Source organism: Indicator indicator, chromosome 21, assembly GCF_027791375.1.
Source record: "Indicator indicator isolate 239-I01 chromosome 21, UM_Iind_1.1, whole genome shotgun sequence".
In the NCBI taxonomy this organism is placed as follows: Eukaryota; Metazoa; Chordata; class Aves; order Piciformes; family Indicatoridae; genus Indicator; species Indicator indicator.
In genome coordinates this window covers 11702305-11723456 of record NC_072030.1, presented here as the reverse complement: position 1 = coordinate 11723456, position 21152 = coordinate 11702305, and the positions used below count along the sequence as shown (strand labels likewise).

The 21152-nt window shown below is 36.2% G+C and overlaps 1 protein-coding gene across 4 annotated transcripts in view; it reads left to right on the top strand.

Moving 5' to 3' along the window:
• SOX6 (SRY-box transcription factor 6) overlaps positions 1-21152 on the top strand; it is a 243134-nt gene that overhangs the window by 67021 nt on the left and 154961 nt on the right. For all 4 annotated transcript variants that reach the window (XM_054390717.1, XM_054390714.1, XM_054390715.1 and 1 more), the window contains one exon: positions 16246-16335. In XM_054390717.1, coding sequence (XP_054246692.1) covers positions 16246-16335 — 90 coding nt within the window. The remainder of the gene's footprint in view (positions 1-16245; positions 16336-21152) is intronic.

The following is a 21152-nucleotide window of genomic DNA, read 5'->3' as shown; positions in this document are numbered from 1 at the left end:
TATGGTTGGGTGCTCATGGTAACTGTCTGCTCCTGCTCCTTTTAAGTTCCTTGGATAAATTACTGCAAGGGGGTCAGAGAGGAAATCATGGCTTCACTTCTGTAACTAGGCATGCATAAAGATCTGGCTGGTTAGTGGGAAGAATTAGACACCATCCACAGCCTCACTTGCTGAAGCAAAGCTGCTCTGAGTCTTGCTGGGTTTATATGGCTGCAAAGGGTGATGGTATGTGTTTCACTCAATATTTCTGGACGTTGAACTGTCATACTTTTCCAGAGAGAGAATGCAAAAGAGTTAGTGGAAGTAGAGAGGTAAAGCTTATTATTGTACTTCATTCTCCAAAGCATTCATGCATACATGTAATCTGCAAATGAGCTATTGAAACCCAACGTAAAGCAGTATTTAATTCCATGTAAGCTGTTTGACTGTAAGGACGTTTTCTTAACATCATTTCTGAGAAGAGAGTCTTGCTTGTTTTGGTTTCACTGGCCCAAGCCCTCAGGTTCACTAAATCCAGGCTGTCTAAGAAGAATATGCTTTCAAGAGGTATAGCAGAAAAGAAGAATAGCCTAAAAGAGTATGTGTTAACATAAAGACTCGATGATTCTAAGTATAGGAGAAAGGATACAAAAGAACTAAAAAAGAGAATAGGAACGTTAAGGAGAAGGAGATTTTTTTTCCCCCAATCAGCTGTAGTGAGAGAAGCAAGCACTTGCAGAAAGGGTACAATGATTAATCCCCACAGCCTATCTGACTGTTGGACACCATTTTGCTGTATGCACAGAACCCACCTTTCCTCTTTTGTGCAGGAAGAACCCAGTTCCCTTAAAACTACACATTACATGTGGAGATGAGAATTATTTCATATGTGCTTTCTGGCAGTTAGCCTGTGGTCACCTGACAAGTGTGGCATTTTTAGGGTAAGTGCTATTATTTTTCCAGGCTTAGGGTTTGCAGTTGTCATTTGATTTGGAAAATGTGGCCTGGATGAATGGGCTTGTTCCTTTTGTAGGGGATTACAATAATACACGGAAGCTTGTGAGTGCTTCTGACAGATGTGTTGGCGGCCTGCCACTGCGTGAAGGGTGCGGCTCTGACTGACAACTTGCAATTATGTGATGATGAATGGTTCTGATGTGTGTTCAAGAGAAAACCACTTTCTAGAAAGTGAAAGTTGTGCATACGGTTCCTATAAAGTAAGTCTTAAGACAGGCCCTAACTTCTGGTTGCCTTTTTTTTTGTTGTTTATTTGGGGGTTTCTGTTTGGTTTTTTTTTTTGTTGGGATAGCAAAGTGAATCCCCTTTTCTTCTGCTTTTTTATAAATAAGGGCCAAACCAAAGTTTGTATGGGGAAAATCAGCCTTGGCCCTTATTGGCTTAAGAAATGCTTTATCTGCATTTCTAGTCAAACTGACATCATCACTGTAGAGATACACAAATGCACACACACGGAGAAATACACATGACTATGCAGTAGCCAACAAGCTCGTCAAAGAAAATCCATTCAGCAAAACCTCACTTTTCTGTCAAGGGTATAATTCCCCCATCAGTAGGCCTGCCTAGCTCATGTTAGTGTTAATGGACATTTCAGCCACACACCAAGACAGAATGTACTCACAGAGGGGTTAGAAATGATCTCTCTCTGTGCTAGATTTAATCCAGATTTTTACAATACTGTACTGTTGTAGTCACAGCCTCCAAGCTGTGACATGGAGAAGGTCCAGTACAGGAGAATACCTGGCACCTTGGCCCTGACAGGTTGTTACAGAATGTGGTTGATGTTGACTGACTTAGTATTGTTTGCCAATATATGGACTACATCTAGTAGCTGATATGAGTTGTACAATTTTGACTAACTGCCTGTTAGAGCTGCAATATTGTGAATTGACCAGAAAATTCATAAAAGAAGAGAAATTGGGATTTAAAATTAGGATGTACCAGCTAAGCAAGCTACAGGAGGTTATAAAAGGAGTGTTTCAAAAAGACCCTAAATTTTGTTTGATTTAAAGATAAGAACTTTTGTATCTGGCCATGTAGATAACATATGCTTTTAGATGGCTTACAAGTGGATTTTTGGTGGTTTTCTGTTTGGCCAAACTCTTCTTACCTTTCCTGTGGACCACTGGTCCATGCTGTCTGTAGTATAAAGGGATGGAAGCTTCTTCAAAGGATAAAAGCAGTCTATTTGCTTAAAACTGCAGTCTTGGAGTAGAGTGGAACATGCTTATGGTATTTGAATTTGCAAAAGTTACTGTCATTAGAGAGGAACTGCTAAGCAGCCTGATCCAATGTGGAGATTCCTGCGTGACTTTGCAGTGAGTAGTTACGGTTTTCTTCTAAGTTTGTTGGCAATATTTGTTCTTATTCTTTGACGGCTGTTTAATACAAGTATAAAGTTTCACTTTTAGGGCCTTCATCTCTGTCATTACCCATCTTTTGAAATTATTTCAGTAGTGCATAAAGAGCAAAAAAAAAAAAATGCAATCAAAGTGAATGGGCAAATTTTATACTTACTTTGTAACTGCAAAGTAATGGACTGTGGCAGTTTACATCCTTTTACCTATGTTCTGGGACTAATTGCCTGTTGTCCTAGGTGCTGAGCAGGTCCAGTTAATAGTTTTCAGAAGAAGGGAGATGTCATTGTCTTTGTGTTGAAGTTCATGTTTACACCACTGTTTAAAAGATACTAAACTTGAGGGAACTAGCTTTTGCTGAAGAAGTAAGTAGTATATTTCCTGTAAGCTAAAAAGTGTTAGGGCAATTTCTGAACATATCTGGATGTTCTTACTTGCCTAAACCTGGAAACTTTCTATACTTGAGAGTCTTGAGCAATCTCATTGTAGAATTAAAAAAAAAAATCCACGAGACTTCAGGGTTCTTGGAGTAAAACAGTGGCTGTGGTGGCTGGTTTGCCTTGGGGAAAGCCAAGCTTGTGCACGCTGCCTTCCTCCCTTTGCATAGACAAAGGTACAGTGCTCACAGACCACTGGCTTGGGTTGAGTACTCCCAGTTGTTCCAGTGGAGACAGTAAGTTATATGATATGTATGGCTTTGCAAGGAAAAAGGAACAGAAGTAATTAATTCCATAAAGCTCGGGCCACCGAGTTCTGAAGAGTCTCTGAGTTTCACTAGAAATAACTAAGATGATTCCTTATATTTTTTTTTTTCCAGAGTGCTTTGTCAGGAAGTACATTAGGAGCTGTACATATAGCAGTAGTAAAAGCACACGACAGGCCTTGTCCCGGAGAACTCTCAGTCAAATCTTATGATGAGAGGGAGCAGGTGAAAATATGATCGGTGGGGAAAAGTGGGCACCACTGACAATGATGTGAGCGTATTTGATACAAGGAGCAGCGGTCACTGTGTACCACCTGCCTAGCCATACATAAGGTGGTGTAAATTATACCTTGCCCATAAATAAGTGTTTAAAAAAAGCTTAAGGAACCAGAGACGTGTAACTTACAAGGTTTGAGACTGCCATCCTAATGCTCATGATTATATTAATAGTGTGACTGCAAATGCAGGAGTAAAGTTTAGTCAGGTTTGCAGCCCAGGGTTTAGAAAAGTGATTAGCTGACAAAAAAAGATTGTATGGTTGTCTAAATACAATGAGTTTTGTGGGTAATGTCAAGATAAAAACCCCAGGAAGATAATTCTCATGTGGAGTAAATACAATGAAAAAGAGTAAGAGATTAATCTTGACTTTAATGTATGTAAACACAAATTAGATGGACCAAACCGTGAGCACGTGGAGAACCTGGCAGCAGCCCAAACTTCTGCCAGTCACAAGCCTTTACAGTATATGTTCAAACCACTGTGGCCACACTATGTTTCTGTAGCAAGTCCATACATACAACCTGATATATAAAGGATCTAGCCTTAAAAACCGTGTAGTGGTCTGGCTGAAGACACTCTATAAGACAGGTAATATAGACTACAATTAAGAGGTATATTGATCTGGTTGTGAATTGTGTTATTCCTAGAGAGCAAGTGCATGAAGTGCATTAGATTGTGATCTGCAGAATACACTAGAAATCAAGTTTTCACCTGATACTCATGCACTGAATTTGTAGTATATTTAGATGAAGAAGGCAGTATCATACTTTTCCAATAGACTGTCATTTAGAATTTGAACAAAGGTGCTTCCTACCTGTCCTGTTTCCTGGAATGGCTACTTAAGGTCATAGATCAAGATGTTATAATTGAGCAGTCTTTCATGTAGCAGTTGTTCTGATGACATGACACTTTCTTTTGGCCCAAAATATAAGAAAAATCCTTGCAAACAACTGAGTCTTGATTGGATTCTTTTCATTTGTGTAAAGAGGATATCATAAACCAGCGTTAATCTATAATTTCAAAATAGCTGTGCAGGATTTCATGCATGCTTTAATTTTCTGGGGAGTTATGCAGCTAAAATTCAGCTCATTAATTTAAACTGTTATTACTGTAGAATTTGGATTGAATCAACTAAAGCAAGAAGACTAAATGTTTAGGACAGGAATTGTGTAAATTATATTTGTTACCTACAATTTAACTTTTAGTGAAGGTTGTGGCATAATTCTCCAGAGTTCTGTTGCCTATTTCTTGGTTGTAGTGAGAAGGATTCTGGAGAAAAAAAATTAGCAGAATAGGGAAAAAAGAATAATTCCAATCAGGTAGCATGAGCTTACTGTGGTTTGCTTTCTCTGTAGCTATGAAAATTTAATTGTTGTGAATATGTTTTTACCTCTTTGGGTAGCAGATTTTGAGGTGAGAATTCCCCAAATACTGTATCTGCTCTCAGGTGTTTCCAAATGGCCCCCATTTTCTTGGCTCTTGAAATTTACTGTATCACTGTGCTACATTTTTATGGAAGATGCCTATGGTGATGAGTTTGTGCACCAGTACAAATTATTTTCTGCTGAGAAACATGTGATGAGTTAATGGGTCAGGTAGCACATCACACTGTGCCATCGCTTGCTGCAAGCAGACAGGGGAACCTATATAGGTCTGTCAGCCTGTGCATGGCAGGTGTCAAGATTTGCTCTGTCAGGAGAACAAACGGGAGCCATATCTTGCTTTGCTGCATTAGGAGTGCAACATGCACTTTTATATTAGTGTTAGAGCTTTTAATTGATAAAGTCCAGTGTGGAGAAACTGAGGGCCTTTTCCAGTTCACCTTGTCTTTAACTGGGCATGATGAATGACCATCAAATCCTCACTGTTTCCAAATCTGGCTGTTAAATCTAATTTATACAATCCAAGCTGTATACGAACACAGGCTTAAAGATGTTTTACTGTTGCAGAGGATGGTCCTCTGTGAATGTGAAACTATCCAGTAGCTTTTTATATCCTTACTGATCAATCTGAAGCCTTCGTGTCTATTAATTACATATTATTCAAGCTGTGCTCTGAGGACATGGATATTACACAACTGGCTGGGGTTTTTCAATGTACTCTGTAAATGCACTACAAACAGAGAGAGAGAAAAAAAGGCTAGTCATTATTCCAGCCTCACAGGAGGGGACTAAGAGTGTGACTTTAAAACCATCATTGATTGATTGGTTGTTCAGCTTGAGGTGTTTGGGTCCCAATTCTTTTCCAGAGGACTTAGCTTTGTGCAGCAGTTTATATTTAGCTATATATATTGTAGCCTCAATCTTTACATTGAATTTACATTGGCACAGCTGCATCTGTGACTGTTCAGCATTTCCTCAAATACTACCCCAAGTTTTTTAAATTGAGCTCCCAGAAAATGAAACTGTGACCTATCATTTCTCCTTTTACAGTTCCATTCCTCTTTCATTTAAGTTCTGAGATTTTAAAATATGGCCAATGATTGTATGGGCAACAGCCTCATTTCCCTGCAGTTCTGGTTTATGCTTTTGTCTGGAGTTGTCCCATCTGCTGAGAGTAGGAAGAATCCTGTAAAAACAAACAAACAGAGGGGCTGAATTACAGTTTCCTGGACAACGTTAATTCTAGCAGTTCCGTATCTTCCCGGTACTTCGCTAATGATCTTCTTTTAAAAGAAAAAAAAAAAAAAAGACTAATTTTCAACTTCATGTATATAGGGGAGTGAGAATTTTAAGCTATACATTTGTGAATGTGTAAGACCATTCTTAGATATTTACAGATTTGTAGCAATCCAACTACCCCTTAAATATGTAACCATGGCAAGTAGGATGATGCTTGTGAGGTCTGTAAACCTCTTAAAGCTCTGTTTGCTGGAATTAGCTCAGGAAAGTCTTGATTGTTCTATATTTATACAGAATATGATAGTTTAAGTCAAAATTGCATTAGTATAAAGGAGGCTATAGAACTGATTTTGCCAGTGTATGTTAGTTTCCTGGAAAAGATGAAGCATATGCCATAAAGACCTTCAGAAATGGAAATAGGAGATTCTAGCTATTGTTTTCATTCCTTTGCATCCTTGTTTAAAGTCATTTCAAATCAAGAGCATATTATTTTGCTTTCTTTGTATTATACTTTTACATAAAAAAAAACATTTAAGGATTTCTCATGAAAAATTCTTTTTGTTATACAATTGTTTTAATTTCAGAATATTTTATGTAAGAGCTGAGTTAAGATTTTTATACACAATATTAAGAAGCCTTCAAACCATTAAACAGATGTTTATTACTGTATTATTAGGGTAATGAGTAGAACATGATTTGGGGGAACAAAATAGAGGTCTTTTGAATCATCCATGTTTTGTTCATAAATCATCTGGTGTCACAAATTTACTGAGGAACATTAATCAGTTTAATAGAAAATGATTTTTCCTTCATTTCAAGAAGTCCCCTCATTCCCTGCCACTCTGCAAACTAACCTGCTGTGAAGGAGGTTAAACAGAGTTGTATTTTTGTATTACCTCTTTTTAAAGATGTTTTTTACTCCCCCAAAACTTTTTGCTAATATTTTTCACAGCAATTTTATAGAATTTTTGCTCTATGAAATAATATGCTACTTATCTGGCATTGTGTTTCATAGGAGAAGGTGCAGTGACATAAATGCCTATCAGTGCTACTGAAGAATTTCTTGAATTGAGGGATTCTCCACTTGCTATGAGAACCTGGGAGAGCTGTGCAATGTTAAGAGAAAGTCAAATCTGTCCTTGTGGCTTTAATGAGATGAGTACTGCAAGCTGGTTTAGTACATAGCTGAATGTGGGCTAATGTGAAGGCTGCAACTTCTTGAACTACTATGGAAAATAATCTGTAGAAGAAGATGCTATGTACAGAGCCTGTACGATACAGGATTTGTTCCAGAGCAGTTTAGCAAAGAGCTAGAGTAGTTATTCAATAGTTTGAATAATAATGAGAAGAATGTCACTTCAATTTACAAGTGTTTGGAAACAGTGGATACCAAAGATGGAAGTGAATTGTTTAGGGTTATAAAAGGGTTATAACAAGGAATGGAAGTATGAGATTAAGAGAAAGAATAATTCGGCCAAATATCAGGAGAAACTTCAGATCTGTTTCTGACCAAGCAGATTTTGATGGAGCTATGTTGCTTAGTTCTAGCTAAGATATAGGCTCAGTCTATTCTTTCCACTCTGAGCAAAAAATAATTGATCTTCTAGAGCTGGTAAATACAGAAACATGGAGATGTGGAAGCAAAGAAAAGCAGTGAGGATTTTGAGATCTGCTTCCATTAACATGACTTTCTTGCTTTGCAAAATAAATATTACAAATCCTGTTGATGGTGTTTGTCGATACACACTAAGAGACAGGAAAGTACGTGTATAATTCCCCTTTATCATATCAGTTTATGTAAGCTGTTGGTCAAGGATTGCAAGTAAATTGTGCTTCCCTTTCCCATGACTCTCTTGCCAGTATTATACTTTCTTCATTGGGAACAGGTGACTGCATAGAATCCAAAGTATACTATCATTGTAATGCAAATAAGGCAGTGATGTGGACTTCAATGAATACAGCCAATCTAACAGTAAAATATTGCTTCTAATGAAGAGGAAACTTTAAGTGGAAGAATGAAATGTACATGTAATTTTGGCAGACTTAAAAGATATTTCTTTTCTACTCATATGCCAAAACATTGCATCCAGGCAATTACACTGACATTTTAGAAAGCTCCTTTTGACATACATAGTGTATCGTCTAGTGCAGTGTTCATGAAATTAACATTTTCTTGAAGTAATCATATACAATTAAGTGACCAAATAGTTCTGTGGCAATACAACTGTATTTCACAGGAACTAAATATATTTCTTCACACTGATCCTGCATGTTTTAGTTGAGCAGTCATTAGCATGTTTATAATGGTTCTAATTTAGCACAACATTTTCTGAATTTTATCCTTGAGTCATTTACAAATTGTTCATATTGAGTAAACAAAGGAAACAGATTGCATTTTATACTTAGTAATTTATCTGAAAGAAGAGGGGAGGGTTAATTGTCTGAAAGTTTTGCTCTGTTTGGGGAAGTGATTCTAGTCTTGCATTGCTTGGCACACAATGCCTTTTTCCCTGTGTTCTGGGAAGGAAAAAAAAAAAAAGAATGGAGGAGTGAGAAAAATGAAAAATTAGGAGCAGGACAAGATTTGCCACTCCCTAAGGGGAGTGTGGAGCAGAATTGGAGCTGGCACGAGATTATCTAAAACAGTTGGTGCATTCCTTAATGATCAAGTGCTTGAGAAGTCCAGCTCTCTCTCACAGAGCATCTGTGTTGATGTTTATATCAGTGCCCTGCTGTATGGGAAAAGCACGCTTTCTCTTGTTGCTTTTCTAAAAATAGTGTGGTATATAGCATTGTATGAGTTATTTTAAGAGAACAAAAACATTTGCAAGGTTAAAGGTTCTGCTTTTTAATAAATAAATAAAAATAAAGGTCAGAACTGTATCTTGGGTTATTCTTTCCATGAAATTCAAACTCCTTTTTGTCTAGAGTTTTGCACTGAGGAGAATGCATTCTCCTCAGTGCAAATGCTCTTTGCATTAGAGAATTCCTGTTGAAGCAAGTCACTTTAGGCAGAATTGGTATAAGCTTCAGACTCTCTACAGTTTTTCCCACTAGCCACATCATAGAAAGCAGGTCAGGGAATCACTCCCAGTTAAATTCCAGTGTTTCTGTTTAGAATCTCTGTTGTTTCATGCAAGATCTAGACCATTCAAGTAGAGCAAATGAATTCAGAGGAAAACCAGAACATTTTAATTCCTAATTATTTTTAGTGAGCTTGGAGAGTTTTAATTAAAAGTTAAGAGAGCTCTCCAAGCTCTTACAGTTCTAATTTTATCATATTGTGGAAATCTTGTCACTGTGAAAAAATGTACAGCAGTTGGCAGATTTACTCTGTTCTCTGTCCTAAACAAAACTGGGATGTTAGGTAGTCAGATCTCAGATGCATTTCCTTATCGCTTTTGCAAGAAAACATCTAGTGTGAGCTGAGTGCCTTTTGCATATAATTGTGTTTAGGAAGGCTTCTTTGCCCTTTTTCAGTTTTCCTTTTTTTCTTTTTTCCTTTTTGCCCACAGAATGCACTGAACATCAGAACCAAGTTCTGATTCATGATAAGAAATGTGCTAGGTGTTCAACAAGCACCTTGTTAGACACACAGTCTGTGCCAGAATTGTCACAGCCTCAGTGGCCAAGGCAGACAAAGAGGTGGATAAAAATGAGTCACTAGGAGAGAAGGGAGGAAGTGACTGACCAGGGTTGCCTGACCACTTAATGGCAGGAGCAATATAAAGACAGAGAATTTAGGAGGGATGTGTTTCGTTCTGTTGTTTGAGTGGGGTGTTTTTTCATGTTTTTTTTTTTTTCTTTCCAATTTGCAGTAAATGTAGGAAAAGGAAATAGCAGATTTCCCTGTTTCAGATGTGACGTTGTTCATTTTTGTATTGTGATGTGTTTGTTTGTTTTTTAAAGTCTGGGCTTTGAAAATCTTTTTAAATCAAGAAAATCTCAAAAAGTTGGCCAAAGAAATCATTTCACTGGCTAACATGTCTGAAATGTGTTATATTTTAATTTTCTGTTAGACCACAACAATTAATTACTGTATGAGAACAGTATGGAAATTGAGAAGGATGAGATGAGATTCCCCTGACCTGCCTCTCCGCTGACAGCAAGATTGAAGCCAAGCTGCTTATGAACAAGAGGCAGTGGCAGTATATTACAGCTCTGGATGTTAAGCCTTCAGGCTGATTTTTGATTAGTTTTGTATTGTTGCTGTCTCCTTTTATTTAAAGTTTATTGGTACAGAAAAGGATAATTTGCCTTAAAAAAAGGAAAAAGTAACTATGGCAACAAAGAATCTATTTTTGTAACATTACACAAACTTTACATTCTTGTAAAAGAATAGGTAGTACCATCCGGCAGTTAAGTTTCTGATAGTCATGGTTAAATTATATTTTTATTTCTCAAATGACGAATGTAAATGTGAAATCCTTAATTTAATTTTGAATTATTAGAAGATTATAAAGTTGTATTCCTTCAAAGTGAATTAAATTAACCTTTTGCCTTGCCCTTTGATATGTTAGAGTTTGTGTATAATTTTAAAATATATAACAGGAAGCATGAAAATTAGGAGATATTTGAATGACACAGATCTGTGATAGGTGGTTCTTTACCTTGAGGAAATCTGATGATCAGTGAACTCACAAAAGGAATATGTGCAAGCTGCTGTGCCCCTAGAGATGGATCAGTTAATCAAAGATCCCAACACAGGTATATTAAAACTCATCACCAGATTTAAAAACTACACTTATTTTTCTGAATAATTCACATTTTTTATGAATGTTACCAACACTGAGTAAAGTAAGTCTAAATTATACTTGAATTTTATTCAGGATTATTTGTAGAGTACTGATTTTGTTTAGATTTTTCTACTCTGAACAGGATTTAGTATTCTATGGAGAATGCTGGAAGAGACCTTCCTTTTCAGATGCATGATGGGTTGTGATGTTATTAGTATTTTTAGATGTCAGGTCCCTAGCTTCACCTGCTTGAAAAAAAGCACATTTGCACTTGAGGCATGGGGTCTAACATCTAATGTGGGGTCTTATGGGGTCTAACATCTAATGTGCAAAGGTGCAACAGGGAGCAGAGAGCCACACGTTAGCCACTGCAATGTTATTTGCAGTTTATTTGGTTCTGGGGGAAAAAAGCAGCAATTCTCCTGGAGCAGAAATCCAGTGCAGTGGGCCTTGTAAGCACACAAATATCTGTCTCAGTGAGGTCATAAAATCATTGAACATTCTTTCAAAGACAAAACCAACCAACCAAACAAAAAAACACCCACTCAACACTTTTTCTCCAAGAAATATTTCGTAGATGCTGGGAAAGTAATACCACTTGTGGTTGTTTTCTCATGATATAAACTTGAATGAGGCATTTGAGCTCATTTGACAAAGGCTGGTGCAAAGGACACCTTTTTTTCTCTCCTGTGGATCTGAAGGCAAATAAATACAATGAGAATAGCTTGGAGCATATAGAACACTAGAGATGGAGGGACTTGCATATTGTTATGTAGTTCCAGAGCTTGCAAAAATCCAGTCTTTTTATACTTAGCAATACTACTAAATTGTAATGGGGTATTTCTACAGACTATAGTTATGAAGTAGAGACAAAGATGGCACTAATTCTGTAGGATTTTTCTTCTAAACTGCAGGAAAGTAGTTTATGCTTCTGCTACTGAGAATCTGTTCATGCTTTAGAACAGTTTCTCCTGTGGTATACCTGCTTTCTCTTCCAATTCTTCTACTGTTTCTTTCCCAGTGCCTCTTTCCTTGAGTTGTTAAGGTTCAAATCAGGTTCAGAAATATGTCACCTATACCTTGACTGAATTATTTTTCTGTATTGTTTATGAACTTGCTATGCATTTGCAATCATTATTAATAAATAAATGCTCTTTTGTCTTCTGTCACAAAGTAATGTATGTATTCAAAAAGAATTGTATGGAAAACAAGTCATGTTTTAGAACTCTCATCATTAATAATTATCAGTTTGCAGCATTGTTACATGTTTTGAGGAAAGCTTATTATAAAAAAAAATAACAAGGCACTGCACAGTACCAAGAATAAGACAGTTCAGTTGATCACTGGTATAGGTGTTATAAATATGCCAGTCTGTACTATAGTGTTTTATTAAGTCTCAAAAAGTCAAAGCTGATTTGAAATAATAATGTCTGACAGTCAGTGCTTTGAAGTTTTGCTGCTGTACTCTCACATTTAGGCTTTCTTTTATGTATGACTTTACCATAAAAAACAAACACACACACGGCAGGAACGCCTTCTTTTTTTTTTTTTTCCCCAGTATTTCAAAAGAAGTAGTAAGAGGCTACTTCAGTGAATTAAAAGGTGGGGGGGGGTTGGGAAGGAACAAGCCCTGAAAATCAATGAGGATAGGTGCAGGCCACCGTAAGGTCATACAGCATTAATGTAAGCTATAGCTGGGGTTGGTAACTTGTTGAAGACTGTAAAAGTGAAATTTTTTAAAAAAGAAGAAAAGGGAAGCATAAGGAAGAGACAAGAGGCAAAACCTATCCTTGATGGGAACAAGATGACTTTCATTCAGTTGGAAGAACTTGAGAGCTTGGCTGTGATAGCTAACACACTCGTTCTTCATCACCAGTCGTGCAACAAAGAGCTGGATTCCATCCATTCCATGACTGATTGATTACCCAATGGACAAATGTTAATTCTTTTCATCGATGCTTTGTCATTGTGGAGAGATCCTTTTCATCTAACACCTAGGTTTTTTCCCTGGCTTTTTTTTTTTTTTTTTTACCCCCCTGCTTATTTATCTTTTAACACCCTCTTCTCATTCAGCTTGCAAAACTGTCATGTCTAACAAGATTCTTACAGTACTTTAAACTTACTTAGCCTACAATTAAAATTGCTAACAAAGTAGGTAATAAACCCTGAGATTAAAAAATGTGCAATGATGTCATTTAGTCATCTCTGACTAATTATATTTAACCTGTTTGCTGTCCTTGAAAGAAAATATTCCCTAACTCAAAAGAGAAGAATATCAAGAATGAGAAGCTGCAGGTTGTTAATATAATAAATTGCTTGAGTGCAACTTCACGAGTTTGATCTTACATGTGTTAGTACAAAATATGCTACTTTGTGGCACAAGCCCAACTGTGGTTTATAAAGTCAGTGAGAAGAGCTAAAAATGTATAAATGCTAATTTCTTTCTTTGCTTCTTTTATAATTGTTTCTAACAAGAATACCCCTGAATTTTGAAAATGTCGGGATCCAGACGGGTTTGGAATGCTGCTGAAGCAGAGCCTGAGTGCAGGGAGAGCGATGCAGTGCAGATGTGAATTCAGGCTTCTCCAATGCTCAGTGCTGGATTCTGAGTCGATGTTTTGTTTCTGTAATGAATCAAATCAGAATCAATATGGATGAAGACATTTTACTGATGTCAGAAGATATCTTTGTAGATTTTATATGTATGTAAAAATTAATTTTCAGTACAGAAAGAAGAAACAATCCCTTTCTGATTCACAGACCTTTTCAAAATGTGTGTTTGTGAACACAGAATACAGAACTTGAAGGGAGACATGCCTTTCAAGTGTAAGCTTTTATATTTAGTTTCATGTCTGATGTGCAGGACCTCCAGAGAGCTTTAACACATATCATTATTCTAAAATTCTAAAAACTATGCAGATTAAACCTGCTAATTGAAAATTTACAGGAATTTCAAAAGAGCTATTTCTACAATGTTAGAAAAAAGTTTACTAAAAGGGTCATTGTGTGCTTCTGTAATCTTCCCAATATCAAAATGCAGTGGTTGTAAATTATGTGGTCAGATTTAGAACAGAGTTTGAATGAGATAGGAGTGTTTAAAGAAATGTCTCCTAAGGATTTTTTAAGTCATTTACAGATACTAGCAATGTGATTATATGAAAAAGAAGGCAGACAGACCTGCTTTCCATTCCATTTTTTTGTCTTTAGAGATGATTTTTGTCCTTATGTAATGTAAGAACAGTACTTAAGAGCAGTAAGAGAATAAAGCATGTACTTTAAAGGAAAGTATTTTATCAGCTGCTGTGATATGCTAATTATTTCTTGAGGAAAATATTTTCATTAAAAAGCCCTAGAATACAGAATTTATAGGAAACATCTATAAACTCTAAATAAAACTATAGCTTGCTTTTTTTTTCTGGGATGAGGGGTCAGAAATTTTGGCAGGGGAGAAACACAGAAACATTTTTAAACTCTGATGATATCATGAAAAAAGGACAAATTATCATGTTGTATTGATAATTGATGGTTATTTCTTCATTCTTCTATTATCAGGCCAGAACTCATAAAAGTAATAAGTGCCTGTTATTGTTAAAAGTAAATTGTTATTACATAACAAGTATTTTAACAGTGCCTATTGCAACTTAGAGCTCCTTAATTTTGTCTCTTTCATAGAAAGATGTAATTAGTAAATAAATTAGCTTTTCTACTGAAATATTACTTCAAAAACATTTACGAGCTGCGTTGTCTTTCCACAGAGGCTTGCACAGTGGAAATGTGTTGCAATTAAAACCTGATCTTTGATCTTTTGGTAGTTACAGTTTGGTTTGCTTTCAACTGGTTTGGAGGATTTTTGTTTGTTTCTTTCTTTGTTAGCTTCAAATTAGCGATGCTAATGTGAATTTTTTTTAATGTGTCTGAAACTACTTGTACCCTAAAATACGAATGGCCATATGACCTTTTTCTTCCTTAAACTTCTCACTAAATCTTTAACTCCTCCTTTTTTGACCTCTTTGAAGCTTCTCCTCCCTCTGAGTATTTTTAGAACCCTCCGAGGTGGAACAAACTGTTACCAATTGCATTGATGCAATCTGTGTTGCCATTCTTAATCTGGGCTTTATGCTTTTGTTTTCACTTGTGTGAATGCTTCTGATGGGACTGCTGACAGGACGATTTGAGCCACAATTTGGTCTTAATCTGCCAGTAATTTAGCAGAAGACACATTATACTGAATTCTTCTGTCTTGTACACCCTGGTTAATTCGTAAGTGACTGGAGTGGGATTGGTGCAAACATTGTCAAAATTTGGAGCATTATTAGTTATTTAGAAAGTGTGTAAAATGATCTCCTCCTATCCCAAACACAGCTTGCTAGGAGATTTTTCTAACAAGCTTATGCGTATGGCTGTTCTCAGGGCATGTGCTAAAACCCGTGTGCCCCACACCACCTGGAGTGCTGTCTGGGCTTACAATGAAGGCACTTTGCAAAGATTCATTTTAGGAATAGAGTTGCTTGCAAATTCTGGTTTTGATATCTTGATAAACTGTGCCTTAGGTTTTCCAAGGAATTTAGCATAGACATTGTTGATGAGTCTGTCTACTAATGAAACTAAAGCACATTGTTTAATGGAGATTCTATTGTTGCTAACTGGGAAAGGAAAATAAGTGTTCAATTATGTGTAAAGCTTTCTTGATAATCATTTATAATTCTGAACTGTGGTTCTTAAAGTAATAAATTTCTGGATCACAACATCAACCATAAGAATTCCCATCGTAAAAATCCCCTTTCATAAGTTAACCAGAAGGTTATGTATCATTTAGACGTTGGAGCCAATTAGTTTCATTTAGGAACTGAAAAAACCTTTAGATTTTATCTAAGTCCGTTATGCTCAATATCAAATTTTCTAGTGGAATTGGGGTCTGATCATAGGAGACTTACTAAGGCCAATCTTTTTCTTTCTTCTAAAAGTAATGGCTTCAGTGACAGTTTTGCCTAGAGAAGGCCTCCCAGATTGGGGCAAGGATTTGAAATGAATTCTGAACATCAAATTATGAAAGCTTCTAATCACTGCATGTTGTTTATAGTGTAACTGAGAAACTGTGAACATCCAATATGTAGAGTGCTTTTATGAATTCCATGGAGACATTACATGAATAACTTTTGCATTGACATGGGTATAAAAATGGGTTTCAGATGTCACTGTGTGCCAAATTTCCAAAAAAAGCTTCTAAATCTTCATGTATAATTTCAAGTGTACAATCATTCTCAAATGAAAAAGACAGAATTTGTATATACATTGGCAATCTATGCATGTAAATTGGCAGTTAGCATGCATAAATCCTGAATGAAGTTTTCCTTTCAATTAGACCCTTGTTAAATCCATAGTAACTCCATTAACCTCGGTGGAATTACTTTGGATTTAAAATGCAGTTAAATAAGAACTCTGTTTGGCTACAAGTTCATTTCCCTTTGAAACTATGGTCCAACAAGAACATAGAGAAGAGTTTTAAAATGAAGGTGACACCTGTTTTCATTTTTGTTTTCTTTTAAAAATAGATTCATCCTGCATGGAAAAGCTACTTTCTAAAGACTGGAAGGAGAAGATGGAAAAATTAAACACAAGTGATCTCCTTGGAGAAATTAAAGGTATCTCTCTAGATTAATTTTTAAGGATTTTTTCAAGTTCAGAAAAATATAATAGAAATAACAACCATAAGAAGAGGGTGCTTTCCTCTCTCCGTTCACCCCACCCTGTTTTTTAATGTTTATCTCTGAGATGATGGATGCATCTGCCAAAGAGACTATGTCACAATCAGTTACAGGCAGTATCAAGGATGTTAGCGTGAACACTGCGTTGGTTACTTTAGTTCATTGACGTTAGCTGTAATCTCTGTGACCAGAGAAAAAGAAAGAAACATCTTGGATATGTGGAATTACTGGTACTTGATGCTGTTGATATTCACGCTATTTGGTTATATTTCATGCTTAGGATGAAATTTGGGAGCTACTGAAAGCAATGCAAGCTTTATTGCATGTATAGACTATACTTTCCAGTGTTTCCAAGATTTGTTGAACCAGCAATCTAGTAAAATTGGAATTCTCTTGACAGTTAAGTACTGGGTAGAAAACCTGAAGTGTTTTTCCCCACCCATCAATTCTTTCATGGATTTTGTTAGTGAGAGGGAAGTCAGTGGTATTGATTAAACAACAAATTAAAAAGGTGGGGTTTTCTATGTGCTGTGGGAAGTAGTCATAAGGCATGTTTAAGGAGTATGCAGGGTACCTATGATGTATTTATTTTCATTGCTGTAATTTTATTAAATATATGGAAACAAAGAATCATGTACATCATATTAACAAATCTTTTCTAGTGGAAAAAAAAACCAAAACAAACACAAAGCCACACAACAAACAACCCCCCCCAAATCTTTGGTTTCTCCTGTTGGAATTTTTTGGCAAAGTTATGACAGTGTTCGTGCATTTAGACAAGTAAAAAATCCTGTGGTAATGTCAGTGGCAGAAATATAGTATGCAGTTTTACAGGAACATCTTAAAATTGACTGTAATCAAATCCAACAAAATTGTGTCTTGAAATCACACTCTATTTAAAGCAGTATTGTCTCCCAATAGTGTGGAAAACACTGAATGCTAGTTTGTCCATTAATTGCACAATATAGCTACTTAGTCTTTAAATAGAAACTACTTGAATGCTATTAGTGAATCAAAATTAAAAGAGGTGGGATCTCTTAACAATGCAGAATAATGGTCTTTATTCTTTCATATGGCTCAAAAAGCTTTTTCATAAGCCTTTGTTAAAAAAAAACCCAACAGTTTGTTTTTCTGGATTTACGTTACTCCTGTTTTCTTAGTGTATGTATTCACTGCAGAACCAATGTATAGAGTTCTTGATCCTAACTCTTTTCTCTTCTACCTACAAAGCATTCTTGCTCAGATGTGGATGAATTTTCAACTCATTCACCTACTTTTTCTGAAGGTAGTCTGTTATGGCTGCTTTCCCTTGGGCTTCCAAGCCAGCAGCCTAGCCACTGTCCCCAGGCTGGTTAATTCGCAGATAATAAAATCTCTACCATCTTATGGTATTAAATTATATTATCATTTGTGTGCCTTAAATCGTCTCAGAAAGAAATACCCCCCTGGTCTAGCACATGGCAGCATGAAAACCAGATTACAAAAAGAAAATAAAGGAAAGTAGGGGAACTGGGGAGAATTTTTAATTTGCCAAAGCAGCATACCTTAAAAAATCAGATTTTTGATATTCAAGGCGGTAGAGCTCTAGATCATGAAGTTAATTTTCGTAGTGCCAAATGAATTTCCACTTAGGTAACTGGCAAGGCATGATGAGTTCTGAGAGAACTACTTTTGAAAATGTGACATTCTTGTAAGGTCAAATATCCTTTTCCTTAGTTTTTGGCTTTTGTGCAGACTTGCTGCTCACATTATTGAGACCTAACTTAAAGACATGAAGTGATGCAGTAAAATAAATAAATGAGGTCATCAGGAGAAAAAAATCTTGATTGTTAGAAAGTGAGGTGTGGTTCAGTGAGGGACTGCTCTTAGCACTGACTGTTACTGGGAGTTGTTTATATTAGAGAGAAGGCGTTGTTCTTGCTCAGGATAACCTGAGCACATACTCTCTCTCTCTGCACAACTACAACCCTCCCCCCTTCAGTGAAAGACTAGCATCTTGGTTGTGGGAAGGCAGCTCACTAAGAATCTGTGCCAGAAAAAAAGGGTGAAAGCAGAAAAAAATGTACCACTGACACAAACTGTTTCCCTTTATGTTTGGGAAGCACATAGACAAGAATATAATCAGCTGAAACAAATAAAAATGGTATTCTCTTGCTTTATCTTCTATATTTAGAACACAATAATGTTAATCAGGATCTAATTATAAACTATATGTATTAATTCAAACAATAGAAGCCAATACAAAAGTAGCAAACTGAATAATTTAATTTTTTCTCTAAGTGGCACTGTTCCTGTTCACATTTACTCTTGCATAGTATGCTTTATTTGTAAAACTATTTTTTCTGCATTTCTTTATTAGGATTTCAGTTATTGATAACGTTCCTAATTCTCCCTTGAGTTCTAGCCAAACAAGCCACTGACTTCGGGGAGGCTGCATGAGGAGGAGCATTTGGCAGAATGCTTTGTAGCCAAATTCCAGTGGTTAAATAAGTCTGCTTGTTCATTTGATATGTTTATAAATGAAACACACAGGTCAAATTTTCAAAGGCCTATGAAGCAGTTGAGCTAAGTTAAATGACCTGCTCACCTGGAAAAACCCCCACAGCTGCCTATGCAAATCATGAGACTGCAGGCTGTTTGTCAGGGCATGCACGCAAAAGTGTTTCTTTAAGGTACATGAGCAATTTGCCAGGCTTGTGTCCAGCTTTTGCAATGTTGTGGGTTTTGTATAAAGGTTAGCATCAGGAAATACTTTTCATTCTAATTTTTGCTGTCATGTTTTTGAATAAATACAGCGATGCAGGACTCCTTTCTAAATTTCCAGCTATTTCAGTGCACAGAATTCTCTCGTTGCGCTCCCTTGCTGCAGGTATTTCTGTGGCTTAGTTATCTAGTTTTTCTGAGCAGCCACAGCTAGGCAGAGTAGCATCATTTATCACTATACAGAGTCTGTTTTAAGTTTTCTGTTTCTGTTCCAAATATAAATCTCTGGAATAGCATAGTCTTGCATGCATCAGGCAGTTGCCCTTCTGAAATATCCTGTAGTGGTCTTTCTCAGTATGCAGGGTCTTTGAAGATCAAATAAGAAAGGTTGTTCTTTAAGTAATTTAAGCAATGATGCTCTTGTGACAGGGTCAGAATTGGTCTAGAAGTCTTATAAAAGAGTGACTCCTGGGTCACCATCTACTGTGCTGCAGGTTAGTTCTCTGGATTGGTGATGTTTATAGCTGGAACTATCTATATTTATAGGCATTGTGACTTGAGTGTCACATGCTGTCTTTGTACAGTATACTCTATTTTGGGAAGGGGAATGATTGCTGTCCATAGCTTTATCCAATAGAGAAAGCTCTTAACATTATGTTTCCAGTGCATATTTCTTCCCCTTTTCTAGTTGCTACTCTATTAAAAAAGAGCCTAAACCTCCTATTTCATGTGACATGTACATACTCAATGGTTTCAAAATATTTGGCTGGGTGGGAGGCAGCATTCTTGTTTCCCAGGAAATGCTGAATTTAGTGAAATGAAGCAAATTTACCCACTTAATAGTCTCCTTGTAAGATATGCTGTAAAGAATATTGAAAATTATATTTGTTCCTGGTATTTGAACATTGGAGAGATGGAAAGAGGTGTTTTCTAGGAGCATTTTTGTGTGTGTGCATTAATGACTGGAAGAGAACAGTAAGGTATAACTGCTTGAATCTAAGTAATTTAACACTAGCCATTTCTGGAATTGTCTTGGAGAGAGTTCTGGATGAATGAAACTTGAGAAAGTTACGGTTTCTGTTTTTTTTTTTTTTTTTTTTTTTTTTTTTTTTTTTTTTTACAGTGAATTAATTTTTTTTTTAAAAGGAAAAACACATGATTTACCAAACATTTTAAAATGCTATTTTTGCTTCCGTTTTATTGAAATTTTCTTCACGGATAAGCTCTTGGGTGTTTCCTGGTGTACTCTATAAAATGTGAAGATTATTTTCAGCAAAATAAATCTGTTTTTTCTTGCAGCCCTGACCAATACTGTAGTCTGGATTTGCAGTAATTATTTCTCAGTATAATTGCTGAAATTTCATTCTCATGAATTCTAAGGGTATATAACAGTCTTCCTTATAAATATGTATAAATAAATATATATAAGTTTTATATCAGAGAGGCGCTCAGAGGTTTTTAATTATGTCACTTTGTATGGCTATAGACATTTCAAAGCTCTCCTTTGTGCTCTCTGTTATAAACATATTTTATTTCTTTTGAAGTCTGTGTGATATACATACTAGCAATTAAAAACCCAGCTCAGGCTTTGAGACACAAGGTCCTCTTAATTAAAACTCAAACAAAAGCTACAAGCAAAATCCCCACTATATGATTAAGGTCTAAAGTGTTATGATACATTAGAATCATTGTTAACTGCTAGGATTTAAAAAATCAATACACAGGAAAAAGGATCAACTGGCTCCAATTAGTGAAACCAATGAAAGCATCCAACAAAACATAACATAACAACAGAACCCAGAACCCTGACACCCAAATCTTTAAGGAATTGGTCCTGATTAGGAATATACCACAGGCAGTAAAGATTTCTTATAACCTGTTTATTACCATGATCCAATGAAGTGATATGTTTAGCTCTCCAAATCAGAGAGAGATTTTTCTTTTGCCGTTTCTCCCATCATTAGCATTTTGTGTAACTTGTTACAAAAGCTACATTTCCAAGTCCAACCTATTTGAATGACAGAATATTTCATTAACGTTTTCAGCTTTTA